Genomic DNA, 26,278 nt, shown 5'->3' with positions numbered 1-26,278 from the left:
CACTCATTTGATGTTTAACCAAGGATAAATGTCTGTTTTGATCATTCACGAACTCTGCAGAAATTTTCCAAATGTATGCCTTGATGTCTGTGTCAGTGTGTCAACTTTACAAGTGCAATTCCGAGATTTTGAGGTCCAGTTCAGGGTGTACCCCGCCTCTCGCCCGAAGATAGCTGGGATAGGCTCCAGCATGCCCGCGACCCTTGTGAGGATAAAGCGGTACAGAAAATGGATGGATGGATGAGAATTGTTTGTCTTGATTTGACTCCAAGCAGAATGAAATGTGATTTGAACCATAAGCATTTGATTTGCCAAAACTAAAGTATAAACAGTCAGTCCGATATGCTCTTAACTCCCGCCTTCTAGAGACTCTCTGTTTTTTTTTCTCTTTTTTTCCCTCTCTTGGTGGTCTTGGTGGCATCTAGCCAGCCATGGACTGGCCTCGGCCACCACTCCCTTTTCTTTTGTTCGGGCACACAGCTCGGTAACCGGGAAGGCCGGGATGAGAACAGACTCGGCTTCCCAGCCTATCCGTGGGCCACCGCTAGGCGATCAGGGCAGCTGCTACTAAAGTACCATGTACGCTTCCAGCCAAGCGTGATCGCTCTGAAATTGCTAGCGAGCCCCTGAAAAGGCAGGAAGCATACTCTCCCAACAAGGCGTGACGAACAACAATTTTTCTTCTTACGCCTCTTTTGTTTTGTTTCATTTTTGTGCATCTTTTTCTTCTGCAACAAACCCTGTCTCCGTGCTTCTGAGACGCGCCCAGAGAGAGACCACTCCCAGAGGCCAGTTCGTTTACGTTCGTGAGGAGACAATTGCTAGTGTTTGCCAGACTGTCCAAAATTAGTGCCCAATAATTTCGTGGAAATTAATAGCTTCAGACAAAATCTCAACTTTGTCCTCTCTCTCTCTCGAAGGGCCGCGTTAAACGCTCGCGTTTTCCACTTTAGTCCAACACACGATGTTCTATTTCCCTTTTTGTACGGCTATTTTTCTTCTTTTTACCATCATTAGTGTTATTTTCTTTCTTTAGTTAGACCCCTTTTGTGTGTTTTCCTCTAGATCCCTTGTAGATGTCAGTAAATATTATTTAAAATTCCACTCTTGGTTGTATTTTATGTGTGTTCTGAGTTTAAGTAAACCTCTGTCATCTAGAACTAAAAATTTCATAAAATGTAGCAACCTTCAGATTACGAGACAAATAGAAAGTTTTCTCGTCACTTTATACATATAAAAAGTGACGTGGTACCCCTTTACTAGTTAAAATAGTTGATTTTAACGATTAAACTTAAAATTACACTCTACCGGAAGTAACGCAGGTGTCATTTCCGGCTTATTCTTTTCTCCGAAATTAATTAAGTTTTTAGTTAACCCTCATATACGCTACATAAGTCACACTCCACCTGGAAATGTGGGGGAAATGACACTTACTACTTTGTACTACAAATTCATTTTTATACACAGCGCATCCATCCATCCATTTTCTACCGCTAATCCGAGGTCGGGTCGCGGGGGCAGTAGCTTTAGCAGGGACGCCCAGACTTCCCTCTACCCAGCCAGTTCATCCAGCTATTCCGGGGGGATCCCGAGGTGTTCCCAGGCCAGCCGAAAGACGTAGTATCTCTAGCGTGTCCTGGGTCTTCCCGGGGTCTCCTCCCGGTGGGTCATGCCCAGAACACCTCACCAGGGAGGCGTCCGGGAGGCATCCGAATCAGATGGCCGAGCCACCTCATTTGGCTCCTCTCGATGTAGAGGAGTAGCGACTCTACTCTGAGATCGTCCCGGATGGCTGAGCTTCTCACCCTATCTCTAATCGAGAGCTTCGCCTTTCGGCTTAGCTGCTTCTTTACCACAACGGACCGATACAAAGTCCGCATAACTGCAGACGCTGCACCAATCCGCCTGTCAATCTTCCCTCACTCGTGAACAAGACCCCAAGATACTTGAACTCCTCCACTTGGGGCAGGAACTCATCCCCGACCAGGAGAGGGCACGCCACCTTTTTCCGACTAAGGACCATGGTCTCAGATTTGGAGGTGATGATTCTCATCCCAGCCGCTTTACACTCGGCTGCAAACCGCTCCAGTGAGAGTTGGAGATTACGGCTTGATGAAGCCAACAGAACCACATCATCTACAAAAAGCAGAGGTGCAATAATGAGGCCAACAAACCGGACCCCATCTACGCCTTGACTGCGCCTTGAGATTCTGTCCATAAAAGTTATGAACAGAATCGGTGACAAAGGGCAGCCTTGGCGGAGTCCAACCCTCACCAAGAACGAGTCCGACTTACTGCCAGATATGCGGACCAAACTCTGACTCCGGTCGTACAGCCCATATCAGGGGGTTCGGTACCCCATACTCCCGAAGCACCCCCCACAGGTCTCCCCGAGGGACATGGTAATACGCCTTCTCCAAGTCCACAAAACACATGTAGACTGGTTAGGGCGAACTCCCATGGACCCTCGAGGACCCTGCCGAGGGTGTAGCGCTGGTCTACTGTTCCACGGACGAAAACCACACTGCTCCTCCTGGATCTTAGATTCGACTTCCCGATGGACCCTCCTCTCCAGCCCCCCTAAATAGACCTTACCAGGGAGGCTGAGGAGTGTGATCCCCCTGTAGTTTGAACACACACTCCGGTCCCCATTCTTAAAAAGGGGGACCACCACCCCAGTCTGCCAATCCAGAGGCACTGTCCCCGATGTCCATGCGATGTTGCAGAGGCGTGTCAACCAGGACAGCCCCAAAACATCCAGAGCCTTTAGGAACTCTGGACGAATCTCATCCACCCCCAGGGTCTTGCGACCGAGGAGCTTTTTAAACCACCTTGATGACCTCAACCCCAGAGATAGGAGAGCCCGCCTCAGAGAACCCAGACTCTGCTTCCTCATGGGAAGGCGTGTCGTTGGAATTGAGGAGATCTTCGAAGTATTCTCCCCACCGACTCACAACGTCCCGAGTCGAGGTCAGAAGCGCCCCATCCCCACTATACAGTGTTGGTGGTGCACTGCTTCCCCCTCCTGAGACGCCGGATGGTGAACCAGAATTTCCTCGAAGCCATCCGGAGGTCTTTCTCCATGGCCTCACCAAACTTTGCTTCAGCAACCACCAAAGCTGCATTCCGCTTGGCCAGCCGGTACCCATCAGCTGCCTCAGGAGTCCCACAGGCCAAAAAGGCAAGATAGGACTCCTTCTTCAGCTTGACGGCATCCGTCACCGTTGGTGTCCACCAACGGATTCGGGGATTGCCGCCACGACAGGCACCGACCACCTTATGGCGACAGCTCTGGTCGGGCGCCTCAACAATGGAGGCGCAGAACATGGTCCACTCGGACTCGATATCCACCGCCTCCCAATCACTTTCTTCAAGGTCTAAATGTGATTGCCCACGTGAGCATTGAAGTCCCCCAGCAGAACGATGGAGTCCCCAGCGGGAGCGCTCTCCAGCACCCCTCCAAGGGCTCCAAAAAGGGTGGGTACTCTGAACTGCTGTTTTCCACCCAAAGGCGGAGGGAGGCTACCCTCTCGTCCACCGGGATAAACCCCAACGATGGACTGTGGATGATAGCCAGAAGACAGACTGACCTGGGGGGAAATAAATATACCCACACCTGCTCGGCACCTCTCAATGTGGGCAACTCCAGAGTGGAAGAGAGTCCAACCCCTCTCAAGAGGACTGGTACCAGAGCCCAAACTGTGTGTCGAGGCGAGTCCGACTATATCTAGTCGGAACTTCTCGACCTCACACACCAGCTAAGGCTCTTTTCCTGCCAGAGAGGTGACATTCCACGTCCCTAGAGCCAGCTTCTGTAGCCGGGGATTAGATCGCCAAGGTCCCCGCCTTCAGCCACCGCCCAGCTCGCACTGCACCCGACCCCTATGGCCCCTCCCACAGGTGGTGAGCCCATGGGAAGGGGGACCCACGTTACCCTTTTGGGCTGTGCCCGGCCAGGCCCCATGGGTGCACGCCTGGCCACCAGGCGCTCGCCTTCGAGCCCCATCTCCTACCTCATCCGGCTCCTCTTAATGGAGAGGAGCAGCGGCTCTACTCTGATCCCGTATTAGATCACCATGATTTTCACCCTATTTGCGGAGAAAACTCATTTCAGCCAGCTATTCTTACTGTCACTACGCACAGCTCGTGACCATAGGTGTGGATGGGAATACAGATGGACTGATAAAGAGATTTGGCTCAGCTCCTTCTTCACCTCGACATCCCGATGCAGCTGCAGACGCTGCTCCAATCCGCCTGTCAATCTCCCGCTCCATCATTCCCTCGTGAACAAGACCCAAGATACTTGAACACCTTTCTCTACTTGGAGCAAGATCTCATCCCCAACTCTACCCATTTCTGACTGAGAACCATGGCCTCAGATTGGCCTCACACACACACACAAATTTAAGTGACATTCCATTCTTAATGCATCGGGTTTAATATGACATCGGTCCACCATCTGCAGTTACTGTATAACAGCTTAAACTCTTCTGGTAAGGTTTTCCACAAGGTTTAGGAGTGTGTTCAGGGGAATTTATGACCATTTTATGACCTGCATTTGTAAGGCTACACACTGATGTTGTACCAAGAGATTTGGGACAGTCAAACAGTTTGCGGATTACCCCTTCCTCTTCCAACATGTCTGTGAACCACTGCAAAAAGCAAGGTCCATAAAGACATGGATGAGAGAATTTGGTATGGATGAACTTGACTGGCCTGCACAGAGTCCTACTCTCAACCCCATAGAAGACCTTTGGGTTGATTTCGAGTGTACAGTGAGCCAGGCCTTCTCGTCCAACATCGGTGTGTGACCTTACAAATATGCTCCTGGAAGAACGGGCAAAAATCTGAATCAGAATCATCTTTATTTGCCAAGTACGTCAAAAACACGAGGAATTTGTCTCTGGTAGTTGGTTAAAAAACAGTCACTGAGCAAGAAAAGGTTGCCAGTAATGTGGTAATGCCGGTACAATTTTATATATATTTTTTTGGACAATTGTGCAAAAAGATGCAGAGTCCTCTAGCAATTAGAGCAGTTTGAAATGACTAATAGAACAATAGCCCAGTGCAATGACCATTGTGCAAAGGGCGCCGAGACTTCAAGAAATGTATGCAGTTTAAAGTGACGAGTAGTGCGATAATCTGGGACAATGTCGATTGTGTAAATGTTGCAGATGCTACTCAGGCACATGAGTGACCAGTATTGGTCAGTCTGTCTTCTGGCTATCATCCACAGTCCATCGGCCAGACGGAGCGGGCAAATCAAAATCTGGAGGCCGCTCTTTGCTGCGTTGCTGCACGTAATCCTGCCTCCTGGAGCACCTTTCTCCCGTGGGTTGAATATGGCCACAACTCCCTCACCAGCTCTGCCACAGGTATGTCTTCCTTCATGGCATGTTATGGTTTCCAAACCCCTCTGTTTAAGGAGAAGGAGCATCCTGTGGTGGCTCCATACTATTTGGAATGACGTCAGGGCAGCTCTCACTCGTTCGGCTGAAAGAATCAAGCGGTTGGCGGATCTTCATTGCTCCCCTATACTGGAATACAAGGTGGGTCAGATGGAGTGGCTCTCCTCCCATGACCTACCTCTCCAAACGAAATCATAAACTCACACCACGCTTCATTGGGCCTTTTCCTATCACCAAAATCATCAACTCCACATCGGTACAGTTAAAAGTCTCTCAAGATTCATCCCACGTTTCATGTATCGCTGCTCAAGCCTGTTTCCACCGGTGCTCTTGGCCCTCCGCCCATGCCCCATCCTCCCCCCGAGTCATCGACAACCATCCTGCCTTCACTGTGTCACACATCCTTGATATACGCCCCCTGGGTGGGGGGCTTCAGTTCTTAGTGTACTGGGAGGGTTGTGATCCAGAGGATTGTGCCTGGATATCCCGTAAAATCATCTTGGATGACACTCTCATCAGGGATTTTTATGCAGCCCACCCTGGGAAGCCTGAGGGTGTGGGGGTGGGTTGGGGGGTACTGCCATAATCTGTGCCCTGCAGTTCCTCTGCGAAGCGTGCGTGGCACCTTGTGCCTCTTTTCTCCTCCTCTCTCTCCAGCACTAATCTACTCCTCGCCTGCGGACCTGGTCCCAATCAGCACTCATCACAGCCTGCACTTAAGCCTGCCTGTTCCTGTGTTCCAGCGCCAGAGTATTCTCGATCCGACGCGGTACACCGTCCGAATCTTTGCTCAGGATCGTAAAAATAGATTCCCTGATATCCATGCCTGAACTTACTCCCTGTTTTTCCTCCTCCTCCGGTTCCCTCCTGTTTCTCCTGCCATGACGCTCGGTCCAATCACACTGCAAGTACACTCACTTGCACACGCTCCAGTCTCCCACGCGGTCCCTGCTCCCATGGACCACCATCACGCCTTGGAATTCTTGACCTCGCGCGTCACACTAATGAACCCCTTCCAACTGCTTCCTCAGTCTCAGTCTGCTTTTGGGTCCAGTCCAATACCGTTTGGTACAAACCGTGACAGAATGCTTTGAAATATTGTCAAATTGGAAAAAGTATCTTATCATAGCCGCAAAAAAAAAAGTACATTTTAATAGTATTTGCTCAACTCTGGTGAAATGCTTCTGTGACAGGATTTGGGAACTGTCCAACTTGATCTGAGTATTTAAAACTGAACACCTTCTGTTTTGAGTGAAAGATTCGGCATTTTGCTGTTGAAGAAGTCAAATGAATATTAACTAATTACCTTACCTTTTGCTCATGACTATAAGCCAGAATCCAGTCCTCTTGCTCGGGATGGAAGAGCAGGCTGAGGATATAGAAGTTCAGCCGGTACTTCTGGTATGTTGCTCCTTCATCAGAACTGATGAGAAGACTGTTCTCCACTTCGGTATCCGTTAAGAGCATAATCTTTGGAGAGAATACCAAAGGTATGCATTGTGAAAAAGGTTTTTTTTTTTTCATGTACAGTGTCCAGCCTGAACAATTAAGCACACATTGATATTAGGAGATGGGGAGGTGTATATTAAAAATAATAATAATAATTTCAAAAAGCAATTTTTTTTTATTTTAGTTAAATTGACTACTGATTCATATTCTAGAAATAACCATTTCATTTGTAAAGACCACTTCATTCTGTTAATTTGCATTTCCTCATATTGAAAACTGACCAGTCACGGCAAAGTAATAGTGTAGATACATCCATCCATCCATCCATTTTCTGAGCCGCTTCTCCTCACTAGGGTCGCGGGCGTGCTGGAGCCTATCCCAGCTGTCATTGGGCAGGAGGCAGAGTACACCTTGAACTGGTTGCCAGCCAATCGCAGGGCACATAGAAACAAACAACCATTCGCACTCACAGTCATGCCTACGGGCAATTTAGAGTCTCCAATTAATGCATGTTTTTGGGATGTGGGAGAAAACCGGAGTGCCCGGAGAAAACCCACACAGGCACGGGGAGAACATGCAAACTCCACACAGGCAGGGCCGGGGATTGATCCCGGGTACTCAGAACTGTGAGGTTGACACTCTAACCAGTCGACCACCGTGCCGCCAGTGTAGATACAGTGGATATAAAATGCCTTACATCCCTGTTCAAGTTATACATTTTTCATCCATCCATCCATTTTCCGCACCACTTATCCTCACTAGGGTCACGGACGCTCGAGCCTATCTGTCTGTTGTCTCTTTGACAACGGCCGCCCCAGGTCTCCAACGCCAGACTGAAATATACCAATTTGGATGGGTTTGAGTTACCACTTTGAGACCAAATAATATTTGTCAATTTGTTTATCCTAAGCATCTGGTCAAAATCTGGTCACAGTATGCATTCCCGCCATAGCTCCCTTTGATAAACAGAAAACTGCAAGTGAATTGGATCTGTTGCTCAGACTTCAATAGACAATGTATGTTAATTGCCTATTGCATGATCAACGCAATCACACCGATGTTCCCGTGGTCCCATGACTGGACCCACTACTTCAAAAGTACTGGCAACTCAACACCCCTCCCCCGATCATGCCGTCCTGAGCTTGGGGCAGGAGTAACTGGGGAAGTTCAGAGTTTCTGTTGATTGATGTAAATTCCACAGCAAGCAGACAAAAGATTTCTCCTTTTTGGTATAATTTTGCATGAAACACATATACAGGAGTGATTCATATACTGTATATCCATATATATATGGTAATTGCACTCACTTCAACACATATCAGAGTGAATGTTTGAGGATCTGTGATTTGCTATTTACTACACTGACTTTTGTGTTATTGTTGCAGACTTAGTGTTTGAAAGAATTGTGCGTGGTGTCTCCTGGCAATGCAGGTCGCAGGGGTAAAATAATGATAATACCATTTTGGAAAGAATAAGCAAATAAAATTAAGGAATTGAATAGCATATCGAGGATTGAAAGAGAGAAAGCAGAGTGAGAAATTACCATAAAACGTGATGGTCCGATTCCGACTGCTGGGGCAGACGAGAGAACAGATTAAAGTTGATGCACTTGCTACTCACTCACTTTGCCACCTTCTGCTCTCCTAAAGACTGCACATCACTCTGACAAAGGTCGTCACACCCTTGGCCAACCTTTTGCTGCCTGAGTAAGTCTGTGTGCAGAAAGCTCAGCTGAAGAATTCTCAACGCTGGCTGTCCTCCAAACATGTACCATTTTATAGATCAGATTTTTAACCAGTTTCTTGTTGTATTCAGTTCAGTTTGTTTCCATCCATCCATCCCTTTTCTACACCGCTTATCCTCACTAGGGTCGCGGTTATGCTGGTTGCCGAACCCAGATAACTGCGGGCAGGAGGCGGGGTACACCCTGAAATGGTTGCCAACCAATTCCAGGGCACATAAAAACAAACAACCATTCACACTCACACGGACAATTTAGAGTCTTCACTAAAACCTACCATGCATGTTTTTGGGATGTGGGAAGAAACCGGAGTACCCGGAGAAAACCCACGCAGGCACGGGGAGAACATGCAAACTCCACACAGGGGAGGCCAGATTTGAACCCGGGTCCTCAGAACTGTGAGGCAGATGTGCTAACCAGTCGGTCACCGTACCACTTCAGTTTGTTTCAAGCATGTTAACTGTTTTAAACTTTACATCAGTAACAAAGTACACGTTTGTTATTATTAGTAGTAGTCCATAGCACCGCTCCATGTCATATTAAACTGCACTTTACTGCTAATCAACATTTCACAGTCATGACAATACATGAGTTCTGTAGTTGTATATAATCTAATATGCATATCAGAGCGCCACGTTGGGTAGGTTGCGTCTGCAGGAACCCAAGCCACTCTCTAACAGTGAAATGCATTACCTAAGCAGATGTTTACACGGGACTGTGTCAAATAGTAATGCTAACGCACATCAAGTTGTCTCCATTAAACCAGAATGACTAGAATTAATCAGGCATTTGCAGACATCAGGCAAATATATATAGATATATATATATACTGCTTTGTATTTACTTTGATTATATTTTATTTTCGTTATACTATGTGCCCTGCGATTGGCTGGCAACCAGTTCAGGGTGTACCCCGCCTCCTGCCCGATGATAGCTGGGTTAGGCTCCAGCACGCCCGCGACCCTAGTGAGGAGAAGCGGCTCAGAAAATGGATGGATGGATGGATTACTTTGATAAACTATACCTTCTGTGTGTGTTTTTTTTTTTCTAACGAATGTATATTATACATGCAAAACCGTTGCACATGATAACAATCACTAAAATTTTGGCATATGTAAGTCTACGATTGTCCTTGTTTATAAAAGCACTGTGTACGTATATACAGTAATCCATGGTTTGTCGCAGGGATTAGGTTCTGGACTACCCCTGCAATAGGTGAAATCTGTGAAATAGCGCCTACATATTTCTTTGTATTATTTATACATATTTTAAAGCTATATGAACCTCTCCAAACTATTATTAATCTTCCCCATGGTCCTATTAACCTCTACTGTGTTTTACCAATGACAATGGTGTCTGATATCTCTAAAAAAAAAAAAACATCCTGGAGATCACTAATCAGCACCCAACTGTGAAATCTGTCATGATACACACAGGAGCCCTGGATGTTGTCAAGCAGCAATCAGAGGTACTGAGGTGAGATTTCATTGCGCTCCTAATAAAAGTGCAATGTTTGGATGCTGAGGTTTTCATAAGTGGACCTCTCCCAAAGGTACGATATAGAGATGAACGTTTCAGCTGGCTTAGGCAATTAAATAAGTGGCTTGAAGAAGTGTGTACGGCTCTGTCCGTGAGCTTCATTGACAGTTTCTGTATTTTTGGGGGAAACAAATACGCATAATACACGAGAAATTACGGTAAACATTAACTTAGAATTTTATGGCTGCAACACGTTCCAAAAAAACTGGGACAGGGTCATGTTTACCACTGTGTTACATCACCTTTTCTTTTAACAACATTCAATAAACGTTTGGGAACTGGGGACACTAATTGTTGAAGCTTTGTAGGTGGAATTCTTTCCCATTCTTGCTTGATGTACAGCTTCAGCTGTTCAACAGTCCGGGGTCTCCGTTGTCATATTTTATGCTTCATATTGCGGCACACAATTTCAATGGGAGACAGGTCTGGACTGCAGGCAGGCCAGTCTAGTACCCCCACTCTTTTACTACGAAGCCACGCTGTTGTAACAATGTTGGCATTGTCTTGCTGAAATAAGCAGGGGCGTCCATGAAAAAGACGTTGCTTGGATGGCAGCATATGTTTCTCCAAAACCTGTATGTACCATTCAGTATTAATGGTGCCTTCACAAAGTTAAGTTACCCATGCCATTGGCACTAACACAGCCCCTTACCATTACAGATGCTGGCTTTTGAACTTTGCCTTGCCACTTACATGCAGTGATTTCTCGAGATTCTCTGAACCTTTTGATAATATTATGGACCGTAGATGATGAAATCCCTAAATTGCTTATAATTGTACGTTGAGGAACATTGTCCTTAAACTGTTAGACTATTTTCTCACGCACTTGTTCACAAAGAGGTGAACCTCGCCCCATCTTTGCTTGTGAATGACTGAGCAATTCAGGGAAGCTCCTTTTATACCCAATCATGGCACCCACCTGTTCCCAATTGTCCCTGTGGGATGTTCCAAACAGGTGTTTGATGAGCATTTCCCAACTTTCTCAGTCTTTTTTGCCACCTGTCCCAGCTTTTTTGGAACGTGTTGCAGCCATAAAATTTTAAGTTCATGATTATTTGCTAAAAACAATAAAGTTCATGAGTTTGAACATTAAATATCTTGTCTTTGTAGTGTATTCAGTTAAATGTAGGTTGAACATGATTTGCAAATCATTGTATTCTGTATTTATTTATGTTTAACACAACGTCCCAACGTCATTGGAATGGGGGTTGTAATTTGGGAGTACCAACGAGGAACGGCCAATATGAGTTAGTGGTGGGTGGATTTTATTAAAACCATTGACAATTTGAATGCAGTTCAAGGGCATGAAATATTTGTGTCTGAGTTTGCACCTACAAGTGGCACAGTTCAAGACAGTGACACTTGAAATTGGGAGATGCTTCATGTAACATGAAATCATACTTCAAACACCCTACTGTTGTTGTGTAAGCCACACGAAGCTTTTCTTTTGTTTGAACAATTCACATCCACACAGTAAAATGAGGGCAAGCCATTTTCTCTAACACCCAAACCTTGGTTAATTTAGTCAAGACATAAGGAAAAGAGTTTTTTCTCCAAAAAAGTCAAATTCATCTGCTGTAAAGATGCTTTCGTTGAACATTATTTGGTTTCAAACGATTTGAGGCCTTTGATTTTGCCCATTTGCAAGATACAGCAATCTGTGTGTTGATGTTTTATATGATTTAATAAACCCAACCATTTGTTCTCATGATGCACCATAAAAAAGTCTTAGTCAGACACCTAAAAATTCCACGTCAGTAATGTATCCTTTTATGGACTACCTAAGCATGAAAATTGATGCAATTGCCCTGTTGTCGCTAGATGTTTATCTCATGGGAGAAGCCTTGGTCATACCACTGTATTGCTTTTACTCATCACTCACTTTCCAAATGCTCTGTTCAATAATTGTCCTTTCACTTCACGTATTTGTTGTTTCCCACACTTTCTTGAATGGCTTACTCCATTTTCTTTTTCTTCTTGTAGTTTTCTGTCACATTTATCTGTCAGTGTCCAACAGCAATTTTCTCTCTCTGTCCCGAGCAGCAACAGAAGTCTAATTTACTTGCTCTATACTGGCTCAGTAGAGAGGTTTTTGTTTTCCAACATCAGCAGTCACACGGGGTCACATTGGGGGGGTCAAAGAATGAGTGTGTTATCTAGTTCCCCTTAAAAGCAGGTTTGCCAGTTGTTTTGAGCTATTTGAATTGTTTTTTTTTTATTTGTTGGTTCATTGGAAAGTACAGTATTTAAAGTTTGCACATTTTATAAATGTGATTTACAGCTGCAACTGTAAGTGCAACAATCATAAGGCTTTAATGTTAGAATTTTTAGAACCATTGCATCTACAATTAAGGACATATCAGAATCAGAATCAGAATCATCTTTATTTGCCAAGTATGTCCAAAACACACAAGGAATTTGTCTCCGGTAGTTGGAGCTGCTCGAGTACGACAACAGACAGTCAATTTACAGAACACTTTGGAGACAGAAAGACATTGACAAAAAAAACAGTCACTGAGCAGTAAAGGGTTGCTAGTTATCTGGTAATGCCGGTACATTTTTTTTTTGTTTGTTTTTTGACAATTGTGCAAAAAGATGCAGAGTCCTCTAGCACTTAGAGCAGTTTGAATGACTAATATTGCAATAGTCCGGTGACCATTGTGCAAAGGGTGCTGAGACTTCAAGGAGTGTATGGGGTTTAAAGTGACGAATAGTGCGATAATCTAGGACAATGTTGGTTGTGCAAATGTTACAGATACTCCTCAATTAGTGTGCAAATGGAGCAGATGCTACTCTGGCATGAGTGGCCAGTATATGCAAATAGTGCAGCATGGCGAGACAACTACAGTGAGTGCACGAGTAATACATAATTGGCCCCACAGAAATGTGACAACGAACTCATCGAATTTATGAACCTAAGAGTACCTAAATTTGAAGCGGCTTAAGTATTTGTACATAGTATTGTCATATATAATCCATTACTTTTTATTTTTATCGAATCCTTATAGTCAATGGCTGTCTTAGCTCTGGAGCCCATGAATGTAATAAAATTTTGAGTTTCCTTCCATCATATGTTTTGCTAGGTTTTTGTTTCTGTATCTAGCAAGATTTTTTTTAAAATAGCAACTATTTTCAAAACTATTATACACTAAAATGAAAAACGTTCAGGGGCGAACATGAGCAAGGACAATATTTTAATGTTATCAAACAAGATAGCAGGAGAATTTAGAGGGCATGAAGTGCCCTATCCATGTGCATGTGGTCCTGTGTAGGTGGTGGACAATGGTCATGTTCAGAGTGACTAATCGTGTAATACAAAATTTAGAGTGGGAAAAGAATCAGTTTAAAAATTCTATTGGTAGGAGCACGACTGATTATTGGTTGGCACTTTGAGGGCCAATGAATTTCTGGGGTTTACAGTGCCGCACCAGCAACCTCTCTGGAAGTGCTTGTGTTGTAGACAAAAAATATTAATAAAACACATTGCTTGTTATTGTAGAATATACAGCGGCTGAAATAAGTATTTAACAAGTCACCATTTTTCTCATGAAGTATATTTCCAAAGTTGCTATTGACCTGAAAATTTCACTAGATGTTGGGAACAACCCAAGTACTCCGTACATAAAAAGAAAGTAGAACAAATAACCTCAGAAATTTGGATCACTTGGGTTGTTCCCAACATCTGGTGAAAGTTTCAGGTAAATAGCACCTTTGGAAGTATATTTAGTGAGAAAAATGGTGACGTGTTAAATACTTATTTCAGCCGCTGCATTTCAGTAAAGTATATAATAAATGAGTAGTATTACCTTTCTTTTGTTGTTTGGGCTCACGTACAAATAACTGAGTATTGTCTTTGCTCCAACTTTGTCATTCAGTTTCTGGTATGTTGCTCCATAGTCAGTTGACCTGAAATTTGATCAGAAAGGTCTGATGAACATTTGAAAAATGACTTGTTGCAATTAAAAGTCCCCTTGATAGTCGGGTAAGATAGGGTTAGAGCACTGATATAATGAAGTCCCTACTGGCCTAAACACATAAACATGAACTCCCACAGGAGTGCAGTGGCAACATTATAATGACCACTGTAGTGACTTTCCCTGGTTCCGTATTATATACACAATACAGTATGACCTTCATTTGAGATTTGAAGGGAATTATGAAAAATAATGATGCTAGTGCAAAAAAGAAATGACACGTGCATGTAGTTTGGGCACAGCTTGAGAAGGGTTATAAATTGATGCATTTCTGATCTTTATCTCATATTCATGGCATCAGTCCCGTTGAGTCAAATAATTTGGAAATTGACCACAAATTTAGACATTAGTATATCTCATGAAGGGTCACTGATGGTGTAGTAGTGCACTCGCCTGACTTTGGTGCGGTCAGTGTGGGTTTAGTTCCCACTCAGTGACGGTGTGAATGTGAGTGCAAATGGTAGTCTGTGTGCCCTACGACTGACTGGCGACCAGTTTACGGTGTAGTCCGCCTTTCGCCTGAAGTACGCTGTGATAGGCTGGGATTATCCTGAACAGGATAAGCGGTGTTTTGGATGGATGGATGGATGGATGGATAGATGCATGGATATTTCATGAGACTTCAGCTCACTGAGCATCAAGTATTAATTCCAGTGGTGTTTTTTTCACAACATGGCAAAAATAAGATGACAATAATAGTAAGACTTGTGCCCTGTGATTGACTGGTAACCAGTTCAGGTGTAGCCCATCTTATGGATGGAATCTCCTTGTGACCGTGAACAGCTATAGAAAATGGATGGATGGCAAAAGACCCAATCGACCAAGTGTCATTCTTCATGTGTGTGTAGTGGCATGTAGCTTTCCTCCTTCTCTATGTTTGACACTGTGTTTGTCTTTTCTCATCCGAAAAGCTATTGGTGAGTACACAGTTTATTGGTTTCATTTTATGATTAACAGCAATTTATTTCTTTTTACACTTTAATATAGTTGTAAAGTTGTCTCCCTTTCTGTTCAGCTTGTAAACCTCTGACTTCCAGTACAAATCTGGATCATCCCACCTGCAGAATTTCTCTGATGACTCTGCGGTGGTAAGATATACTAATAATGCTTGGGAGATGGAGTACAGAGAGCTGGCCAACAATTTTGTGGACTGGTACAGCAGAGATAATCTAGGTCTCAACACTACCACAATTAAGGAGCTATTTGTGGATTTTAGGAGGACCAGGACCACCACTCCCATCATCGGGGAAGGCATTAAAATGAAGTACTTGGGTGTAAACTTGAACAATGAACTGGAATGCAATACCAACATAGATGTAGTGTACAAGAGTGGAAGGATCAGACTGTATTTCCTGAGGAGGCTCAGCTCCTTCAGTGTGTGCAGCAAGATCTTCAAGATCTTCTACCAGTCTGTTGACATCACCTTTCCTGTTGTCTGCTGGGGGACCAGCATCAGTGCCAGGGATGTGATTATTAAACAAATTAAGAATGCTGGTGACACCCTGGGACTGAGGATGGAGACGTTTGAGTCAGTGAGGGACCAGAGATCACTGAGCAAACATCTCTCCATCATGGACAAACCTTCACATCCTCTCCATGACACTCAGGAGCTCATTCTCCGTATTCAGCTTTGCTGCCAGAAATGGGTTTAGATAATCTTTTATACTGTTCATGATTCACTTAGGGCCATATTCTTCCATTTACACAACTTCATGCCTCATGTGCTCTGGGTGGAGCAACCCTAAAATATGGTAAGGTCTATTCAGGGGTGTTGGAGAGGAGGGTCCGTCGGGAAGTCGAATCTCAGATTCAGGAGGAGCAGTGTGGTTTTCCTCTTGGCCGTGGAACAGTGGACCAGCTCTACACCCTCGGCAGGGTCCTCAAGGGTGCATGGGAGTTCGCTCAACCAGTCTACATGAGTTTTTTGGATTTGGAGAAGGCGTTCAAACTTCGGGAGTATGGGGTACTGAACCCCCTGATACAGGCTGTTCGGTCCCTGTGCGACCAGTGTCAGAGTTCGGTCCGCATTGCTGGCAGTCTGACTCGTTTCAGGTGAGGGTTGGATTCCGCCAAGGCTGCCCTTTGTCACCAATTCTTTTCACAACTTTTATGGACAGAATTTCTTGGCACAGCCGAGGCATAGAGTGGGTCCGGTTTCGTGGCCTCAGTATTGCATCTTTGCTTCTTGCAGATGATGTGGTTCTGTTGGCTTCATTAACCTGTGACCTCCAAGTCTCACTGGAGCAGTTCACAGCCGAGTGTGAAGTGGGTGGAATGAGAATCAGCACCTCTAAATCTGAGACTATGGTCCTCAGTTGGAAAAGGATAGAGTGCCCTCTCCAGGTTGGGGATGAGATCCTGCGCCAAGTGGAGGAGTTCAAGTATCTTGGTGTCTTGTTCACGAGTGAGGGAAGAAAGGAATGGAAGATCGACAGGCGGATCGGTGCGGCGTCTGTAGTGATGTGGACTTTGTATTGTATATGTTTATATATTTATATATATGTATATATACATATATACACATATATGTATATATACATATATGTGTATCCTCCTCCTTCTTCACCGCCATTGTGGTGAAGAAGGAGCTAAGCCAAAAGGTGAAGCTCTCAATTTACCGGTCGATCTACATTCGTACCCTCACCTATGGTCACAAGCTGTGGGTTGTGACCGAAAGAACAAGATCCCAGATACAAGCGGCCGAAATGAGTTTCCTCCGCAGGGTGTCCGGGCTCTCCCTTAGAGATAGGGTGAGAAGCTCGGGCATCCGGGAAGCATAGAGTAGTAGCTCAGAGTAGAGCCGCTGCTCCTTCACATTGAGAGGAGCCAAATGAGGTGGCTCGGGCATTAGGATGCCTCTTGGACGCCTCCCTGGTGAGGTATTCTGGGAACGTCCCACCGGGGAGAACCTATCCCAGCTCTGAACTGGTTGCCAGCCAATCGCAGGGCACATAAAAAACAAACGACCATTCCCACTCACATTCACACTTACGGACAATTTAGAGTCTTCAATCAACCTACCATACATGTTTTTGGGATGTGGGAGGAAACCGGAGTGCCCGGAGAAAACCCATGCAGGTATGGGGAGAACATGCAAACTCCACACAGGCGGGGCCGGGATTTGAACCCTGGTCCTCACAACTGTGAGGCAGATGTGCTAGGCAGATGTGCTAACCAGTCGTCCACCGTGCCACAAAGGTGAATCATACTGAACTTAAATTTTGAATGGAGTTACAATATATACCAAACATACAAATATTATTATAAAACAGACTTGCTTGCTATTTTCTTTCTTTTGGGATACACCTACAGTATAAATTGACTTGATGGCTCAGCTCTCTGGTCGAAACAATCATCCACCTGCGTTACTGGTGCTTATTAAAGTATAAAACTAATTGATTTTAATAATCTAGTGCAGGGGTCCCCAACCACCGTGGCTGTGCAGAGAGACTGAACCAAAAATATGTAATTGAGTTGATAAAGAGGCGATGTATGTCAACTATTACAACATTTTAGCCGTGATTTTTATTGGCAGATGATATTTGCTGATCGAGCAGACTTTTGTTTCGCTGTTTTTTTACAGTGCTTACCAACAACAGCAACGGGTGACTCTGCTTCAGACATGGTGATGGCCAGAATTTAAAGACATCTTTGGAGTTTTTTGAAAGAAAAAATATTACCACAAAATGGGACTGGCTCATTGAAGAGAAACAAGCACAGGGCTCCCACTAACTAAAACAACGACATTCATTGTAATGGCTTGATGGTGAGTCGTATATTTAATCTTTTTTTATTTTTTTATTTAAATTATTATTTATTTCTATATCTGTATGAATAATATATCGATATCGTCTCTGACCGAGGACCTAAGTTCTCCTCCCTTGTTTGTAAGGAATTCTGTAAAGCGGTGGGCGCAGCAGCCAGCTTGTTTTTGGGATATAATCCACAGACCAACGGCCAGACGGAGCGGGCGAATCAGTCCCTGGAATCGGCCCTCCGGTGTGTTGCCGCACGCAACCCCTCCTCCTGGAGCTCATTCCTCCCATGGATTGAATATGTCCACAACTCCCTCACCAGCTCCGCTACCGGTATGTCCCTATTCAAGTCCAAAAAAAAGTCCAAGCCGTGGGGAAAGATGTCCGGGTGGCCTTAACCCGGTCATCAGAAAGAAATAAATAGCTCACGGACCTTCATCGCTCTCCTGAGTACAAGGTGGGTCAGTCCGTTTGGCTTTCTTCCCATGACCTCCCACTTCAGACGGAATCCCGCAACCTCACTCCACGCTTCATTGGTCCTTTCCCTAAAGAATGATCAATCCCACGTCTGTCCAACTGAAACTTCCGTAGTCTCTAAAAATTCATCCTACATTCCATGTGTCACTACTCAAGCCTGTCTCCACCTGCGCTCTTATCCCAGAAACTCTAGCCAGAGTATTGAAGCTGCTCCTGCGGTACAACGGCTCCCTAGTTACCAAGTAAACTATGTAATTCCTCATCATCTTTCTGACCTGCGTGTTTCTCCTTGTCCTCAGTGTTCCCTCCGTGTTCCTCGCCAAGTGGATTTCTGCCACTACGCCGCCAAGCCAGCCGCCTGCCCTCGTCACCGCCTGCCACACGTTCTCTGCCTCAACAACCCGCCAGGACATCTCAAGAACATCTCCATTCCCCTTATTCAATAAACTTTTCATCACAACCTCTCAGCCTCCGCCTGCTCTTGGGTCCAGTCTTAATCCACTTGTGACACCCATATTTTGGTCGAAAATGACACGTCAGCTTGTGACGTCGGCAGCAGAAGACAATTATATTTCCTGATGTTTTATATTGAAAGTCTGGATATTTTTGTTGACAATAATGAGTGAAAATAGTAAGGACAGATGCATTCGAGTAGGCTCGTTTTGCTAAAATTGATCGCTGTAATGCATTTTTGCAGAAGGAAGACGTAGTGCATGAGGTACTGTAAGTGTATGCACATTAATTCCCGCCAAAATACAGGGGTTTTATCAGCTCAGTGTTATATTAATTTTATCGTTTGCCTTTGTAAAAGAGTTTGGAAAGATGTGACACCGGCGTGTGCTTTTAAAGCCTTGTTGTATCGTGGTGGGATCATGCGACTGCAGCAGACTGTGATTGGCAGAAGTGCCTGGCTTTGTGTTCGTACCATTTTAATCAATGACACTGTAATAAATTAGCGATTAAAAAAAATTACATATTAAAGCAGGCAATTGAAGTGATTGAACATAATTTTGGGTTGCTGTTGTGTTGATGTGAGTGTGCAACGGTATATGACAGCATTTTAAGGTATAATATTAACTTGATCAAAGTGCTGTTTGGAAACTGAAGCGAGATTGCGTTGTTTTTTGTTTTTTTCATGAAAAGCTGTCATTTTATAGGTGGGGGGATTTCATCCACCTGCTACAACATATACAATATGAGAAATTACTGCCACTTCATAGTATAGTACATTCCTTTGTCCACACCAGCGAATTTTGTCTCGACCTCCATTACATCAAGTGACACCAAGATATGGCAGCCTATCGATTTTGGCAATCCAAAAGGGCCATTCCTTGGGAAATTAGTTATTTACCGATTGCTCCAAAAAGTATTGATATTATTGGAAATGACTTCCAGTTTCATTTTCTTGAGGAAAAAATACAAAAAGAGAACTTGTTCGTGAAATAGAGGCCATTGGGACGCAATACTGTCGGTCCTATAAGAGATTTGACCAGGTTATTGATCTGCTCCTCAGAGGCTTCTGGAAAAGAGCCATTTGATTCAAAGACTAGTGACTTATTTACGGTGTCACTGCAACTTTCTCAGTTATCCAATAAAACGGGCCAAAGTCGTCAGATTCCAAGATGACGAACGGTGCAATAAATGATAAATGATAGGGACAATGATCCTGATTAAAAGTTCTCTGCCTTGCTAGTGACCTTTTATTTGCTGTTCACAGATGTGTGGGGTTGAACTGTGACTCAGATATAATCTTGTGAAATGGAAGTCAATGAAATTCATATCAATTAATGTGATAGGGATCTCAATATCAGACAATATGCATCCATCCATCCATCCATTTTCTTTACCGCTTATCCTCACTAGGGTCGCGGGCTGCTGGCGCCTATCCCAGCTATCTTTGGGCGGGAGGTAAACCCTGAACCGATTGCCAGCCAATCGCAGGACACATAGAAACAGACAACCAGTTGCACTCACATTCACACCTACGGGCTATTTAGAGTCTTCAATCAACCTACTACGTATCTTTTGGGGATGTGGGAGGAATCCGGAGTGCCCGGAGAAAACCCACCCAGGCACGGGGAGAAGATGCAAACTCCATACAGGCGGGGCCGGGATCTGAAACCCGGTCCCCAGAACTGTGAGGCAGATGTGCTAACCAGTCGAACACCGTGCCGGCCTGAAGACAATATAATAATTGAAATTAAATATTTCATGCAACGGGCAATTTAGAGTTTTCAGTTCACCTACCATGTATGTGTTTGGGATGTGGGAGGAAACCGGTGTACCCAGAAAAAAAACAAATAGGCACGGGGAGAACATGCAAAATCCACACAGGCGTGGTGGGATTTGAACCTGGGTCCTCAGAACTGCGAGGTAGACGTGCTAACCAGTCGACCAACATGCGGCCAATTATTATTATTTATTATTTATTATTATTATATGGGACCGTATTAATTTATTTTTATATTTATAGATATATGTAGGCTATATACAGGTTTATGTGGGTTTTTTTTTGTGGTTGCTTTGTTTTGTCTATTGTAGTTAATCCTTTTCTCTTTATTAGAATCCATGCATGGTAACACGTCCAACATGCTTACTGCATGTTAAACAGCATCATTCAGACATGCCAATCATTGGAGCGAGGCAAAAGAAAAAAAGTTCAACAACTTATCCCCGCTGCCAATAGAGATAAAAGCAGACAGTGCTAAAGAAATTACGCATTATTGGCATTTAAATTTCAACAGCGATGCGTTCATATGCAGTCATAGAGGATTCAAGTATTTATTAAAAGTACTCGAGCCCCTCGGTGGTTCCTTCCATTTACAGGCGCACACGGGCAGTTGTTGAACAGGAGTTGTCCACTGCACTCGCTGAGGCACGAACAACAGATGGATGCACTTCCCGTGCTAATGACAGCTATCTCACAGTGACTGCACACTATATAAAGTGGAGTGGGCAATAATAAATCCTGTCCCATTAACACGCCATGTGTATGAACAGCACACTAGCACCCATCTTGCTGAGGGCAGTAGCAGAGTTTAAAATGGAAAAGCCCAGGACCATTGCAGTGACCACAGATAATGCAAGAAACATTGAATATGCTGTCAGGGAAGCCGAAGTTGGTCCACAAATTGGATGCTTTGCCCATATCTTAAATTTAGTATCACAGAAAGCAATGGCACCCAATCATGTAGACTAAATTCGAAGAGCTGTTTCTATTGCTGATTTTATCTGTACCAAATTTGTACCAAACTGTGACCCCAAAACCAAGGAACGTACCGAGCCGTGACTTCTGTGAACCGTTACACCCCAAATAAATAGTGACTTGGGGCAGGGTTTTTTTTAAAAAAATTTTTTATCAACTTTATTTGCCTTTATTTGTATTCATTCATGCATCCATCAATCAATCCATCCATCCATCCATCCATCCATCCATCGGGTTAGGTCATAGGGGCAGCAAACGAAGCAGAGAAGCAAATACTTCCCCCTCCCCAGCGCTCCCAGGTGGGATCACAAGATGTTCCCAGGCTAGCTGAGAGACAGTCTATCCAGTGTGTTGTGGGCCTTCCCCGGGGCCTACTCTCAGTGGGACATGCCCTGAACACCTCACCAGGTAGGTGTCCAGAAGCCATCCTAAACTGATGCCACCTCATATGGCTCCTCTCGATGCAGAGGAGTAGCAGCTCCATTCTGAGCCCCTCCCGGATGTCCGACCTTTTCACCCATTTCTCTAAGGGAGAGGCCAGACACCATGCAGAGGAAAGTCATTTCGGCCGGTTGGGCCCGCGATCTTGTTCTTCGGTTATGACCCACAGCTCAAGACCATAGGTGAGGGTCGGAGGGTAAATCGAGAACTTTGCCTTTAGGGTTAGCTCCTTCTTCACCATGACAGACCGATACAGAGTCTGCATAATTGCAGATGCTGCGACCAACCGCTTGTTCACAAATCAGGTTTAGTTATTGAAAAATGTAGAAGAAAATAAAGCAAAAACAAAAGAGGCGTAAGAAGAAAAATTGTTGTCCCCTCAGGGTGTGCCCGCAACTTTCCTGCCGATATTACTGGTGGCGGGCCAAGCTCCTGCTCTCAGCTGGGTGCATGACCGGTATGGGATACCGGTAGTTTCTTGCTGAGGCTCCGCCAACCGATCGCGGCTAGGGAAAGTGATCGAAGCCGATCGAAAATGCCGCTGGCTTAGTGGAGGCGGGCGTTCGCGCAGGGCCCGGGTCACCCAGAGCCAGGGCGAGGTCACCGAGACCCAGGCCGAGGAAAAACCAAGAAAGACAGACACGAAAGCGAGCAAGAGGTGGCGGGAGTCAGAGGTTAAATACTAAGGGACGGAGGAACCCGGACAAGACCACGACCATTTACTTGAATTGAATCTACAAATTTTCCATAGAAGTGGTGAAAAATATCATATCTTAACATAAAATACTCCTAACTTTGTACTCTTTACTGATAGATAAAGCATATAGAATGATTGTTTAAACTTTAGTCTTGGCAAATCAACTGCTTATGGTTCAATCACATCTCATGCTGCTTGGCTTCAAATCAAGACCAACAGCTCTCAAAATCTAATAGCTTCACCTGCAAAGTTGTCTCACTGACAAAGACATCAAAGCATACATTTGGAATATTTCTGCAGAGTTCGTGAAATATGAAAACGGACATTTTATCTTCAGTTAAAACCCTTAATGGAAGCCCATGGGTTGCAGTACTCTCAAACGCCAGTGGGTGGCGCCTTGCGTGCATGTTCGAATATTAATGAAATAGTTCATTGCTGCATTTGCGTTCCATTGTAATTCTGTCGCAGCTGGGTCGTCTTGGAGAGAGGGTTCCACCTTTTGGTCGCTATCTTCAAAAGAAGGAGTCTTTTTGAAGACGGGAATCCAGATTTGACGGGAAGCTGCTAATTAGGTTAAGGTCCAGTAGGCGTCTTCTAGTGGCTCTCCTAAACAGCAGGGTCGCTTGGAAGAATGCAGTTTATCAGGTTGTGGGGGAGGTTGTGGCAACTGGGTCAGTCACTACACAGTCTATGCAAACATTTTACACCAAGTGCCACAAGGAAAAATACTTGGCTCTCCAACTAACACCATTATGACTAACAATAAAAAACTGAAGTGTACTAGACCAAAGAGTTCATCAAAAACATGACAGGAGTTGTAGTTCTAAAAGCTGTATTTAATACTCTAAAACAGAGTAACATTATGCACGGTGTGAATATTAACACGATGCTTGAACATAGAAAAATAATCTGTATTTAAATGATTCGACTGAAATGTATTGCACAAAAAAGTGTATTTAAAATTCTACTTAGATAAATATTTGAAAACAGTTCTAAAAGATTTATTGCAAATGAATTGAACTTAAGTTACATGCAACTGATTTAATTTGACATATGTGCAGCAAAAAAACCTTTAACCACTGTAACATTACGCATTTTGAACATTTAATTCAGTGATTCTTTGATGTACCACTCAACAGCGCCCCTGTATCACTGGTGGTACCTTTACCACTCTATGAGAACCACTGATCTAGGTGAACATGATGACTTTCAGGAATGCGAGTTAAAGTTTACATATGTATTACCATTTACAAATATCTTATTTTAGTGAACTAAACCTGCTGCAGTTTTTATCATCTACAATCTAATGATATTTTGCCAACTAAAACTAGACTAAAACAAAAACAATTTAGATGAAAAAATTATGACTAAAACAATTTTACATTTTAGTCAAAAGACTGACTAAAACTATATCAAAATTTGCTGTCCAAATAAAAAATGACTGGCTCTTCCTTGAAATATCATTAACAAATGTAGTATCATAAGCTTACCTCCATAGTGAGCTCTCAGTAACACTGTTGAGGTTGAAGTCAAATAATTTGGTCAGCATCAAAATCACCTGCAAAACAGGATACATTGCCATCAATAAACATAAATTATGTAAATTTTACGAAAACTGGGGCATACGAAGACCGGAGTTGCAGTGTATTAAATTGTCTGTTATAGTGTAGTATATACTATAACATTACTCTGTTGGTACAAAAGTAGACACAAAAAAATCTGTACAGATTTCATTTTCACTGTGTGGAAAAAAAAAGTATTACAATTTTAATCATACATCACAGGGAAGACATGCAGTATTAATACACACCGCAGCAAAAGATTGCATTCGAGTCATTGCTCTGTTATAAAATTTAATCTCGGCACTATAAAAAAAACAAAACAAATGATGAGGTTGTGAAGCTGCCGACATGGCCCAAAATATGGTCATCGGCAGAATGGGCTCTGGCTTAGAGAGGGGCTGAAAATGTTGATTGCCAGAGGCAGAAATCAGTCTTAGTAGTGTTCTAAGATTATAAGCTTTATTTTCATTCAACTTCATATGTTCCTACTTCATAATGACCAATAACTCCTAAAAGACACAATCACATGCAATTAAAGATGAAACAGGACTTCTAAATGTTAAAAGTGTAAATGTATACATAACTGATCAGACAAAGCAAGTGTTCGCTTGATGATACAGTAGTTCAGTTGTTGAACTAATAAGTCACTTGGTATATTGATGTTATTTTAATAACCATACACTCATATAGATATTTAAAGATGTAATTAATAATTGAACGTCAGTTTTGTGCGCAATCATTGAGGCGGTAAAGCTCCCCAAAATTGACCATACTGTATTGTCCAAAAGAGCTTTATTCATGTGATCATTAGATTTATTAGATCATATAATCACAGCCTTTCAGCACCAATTTAACATATGTTGCATAGACTGTTAGTCATGTAATGCATATTAATGAATTTCAGTGTTTTCTGCCAGCATCACGCGTTTAAATTATATTATAAATTATTATTACTTATTATTATCTTATCTTTAAGTACCCACGTTCTCTCTTTGAGAGAGATCTATTTTTTTACTAAATACAGTAGCATCATACATTTTATGACAATGTGATTCATCATTTTGTTTTTAGTTTGTTCATGGTCACAACTCCACTGCAATGTAAACAGTCATTATGTTAACACCTCGGAAGAATATTAGATGAGTAAATCGCGATTAGCATGCTACATTAATGCGCCAAGGAAAAAAGACTGTCACGTGGGAATGTAGGTGAAACATTTAGTTTCCATATCCCAAAAAAGTAATCCATTAAATCCAAGATATTAATTAATAACATCAGGGGAAGTACCCATTGTTCATGATTGCCCTTTCCAAGAGCTCCATGTTTTGGAAGCAGCTGAGGCACTGTATGACTTGAGTGACTTTGTGAAACACTTCCACCAGCATGGGATTGCTGCTCGTACAATCATTACAGATGCACCTCGGGTAGAATTACATTGCTTGGTGGGGGCCTGTGTGTTATTGCTTATTAAGCATCAGATAACATCTGCAGTCTCTAAAACACCCAAAAACGTGCAGTGCATTTGGCCAGCTTCGAGCTATTAAAATGTACAGAAAAAGAATAACCACTGGGGTAACAGCATTAGTAAAGGGTGTGTATTAAGAGTGATTTAGGAAGAGCATGTTGTCAGAGTGGGGAGAATTGGCCTGGGGAATGAATAACCTTAAATGTCTAGACTAGACAAGACCTTTGCATGCTAATGACTGACCAAGTGCTCTCAGCTGCCCAGCTGGAGGCTAAATTGAGACTTGCACCACACAGCTTTTCACTTCCTCTGGATTCATTCACTTTCTTGTCCATATTCATCTTTTTGTGTTATACTGATGAAAGCTGACATACAGTGGAACATTTCAGTCAAATGCCCTAGAGAATTTGACCCGGATGGTCTGAAACAAATGTCTAACGCATGCAGTTGAACAGTTGCACAAACCTCCAGAGTTCAAATCGAAGTCATGCATGATGCATGTTGTTATTGTAATCACAAAACCTCAGTTCAGTGAGCTATAAAGGATTAATTCTAGGGATCTGGT

General features: G+C 43.6%; 1 protein-coding gene across 6 annotated transcripts in view; it reads right to left on the bottom strand.

The window, feature by feature from the left end:
• The window catches only part of LOC133477412 (VPS10 domain-containing receptor SorCS1), a 271,543-nt gene that overhangs the window by 109,222 nt on the left and 136,043 nt on the right, over positions 1-26,278 (bottom strand). For all 6 annotated transcript variants that reach the window (XR_009788348.1, XR_009788350.1, XR_009788349.1 and 3 more), the window contains exons 2-4: positions 24,177-24,244; positions 13,944-14,043; positions 6,720-6,878 (exon numbers count right to left, since the gene is read on the bottom strand). Coding sequence is in view for 3 of the 6 variants with exons in the window: in XM_061772127.1 (XP_061628111.1) it covers positions 6,720-6,878; positions 13,944-14,043; positions 24,177-24,244 (327 nt within the window). In the remaining 3 variants the exon portion in view is untranslated. The remainder of the gene's footprint in view (positions 1-6,719; positions 6,879-13,943; positions 14,044-24,176; positions 24,245-26,278) is intronic.

This window comes from Phyllopteryx taeniolatus, chromosome 4, assembly GCF_024500385.1.
Source record: "Phyllopteryx taeniolatus isolate TA_2022b chromosome 4, UOR_Ptae_1.2, whole genome shotgun sequence".
Taxonomy (NCBI): Eukaryota; Metazoa; Chordata; class Actinopteri; order Syngnathiformes; family Syngnathidae; genus Phyllopteryx; species Phyllopteryx taeniolatus.
This window is presented reverse-complemented; position numbering and strand designations above follow the sequence as displayed.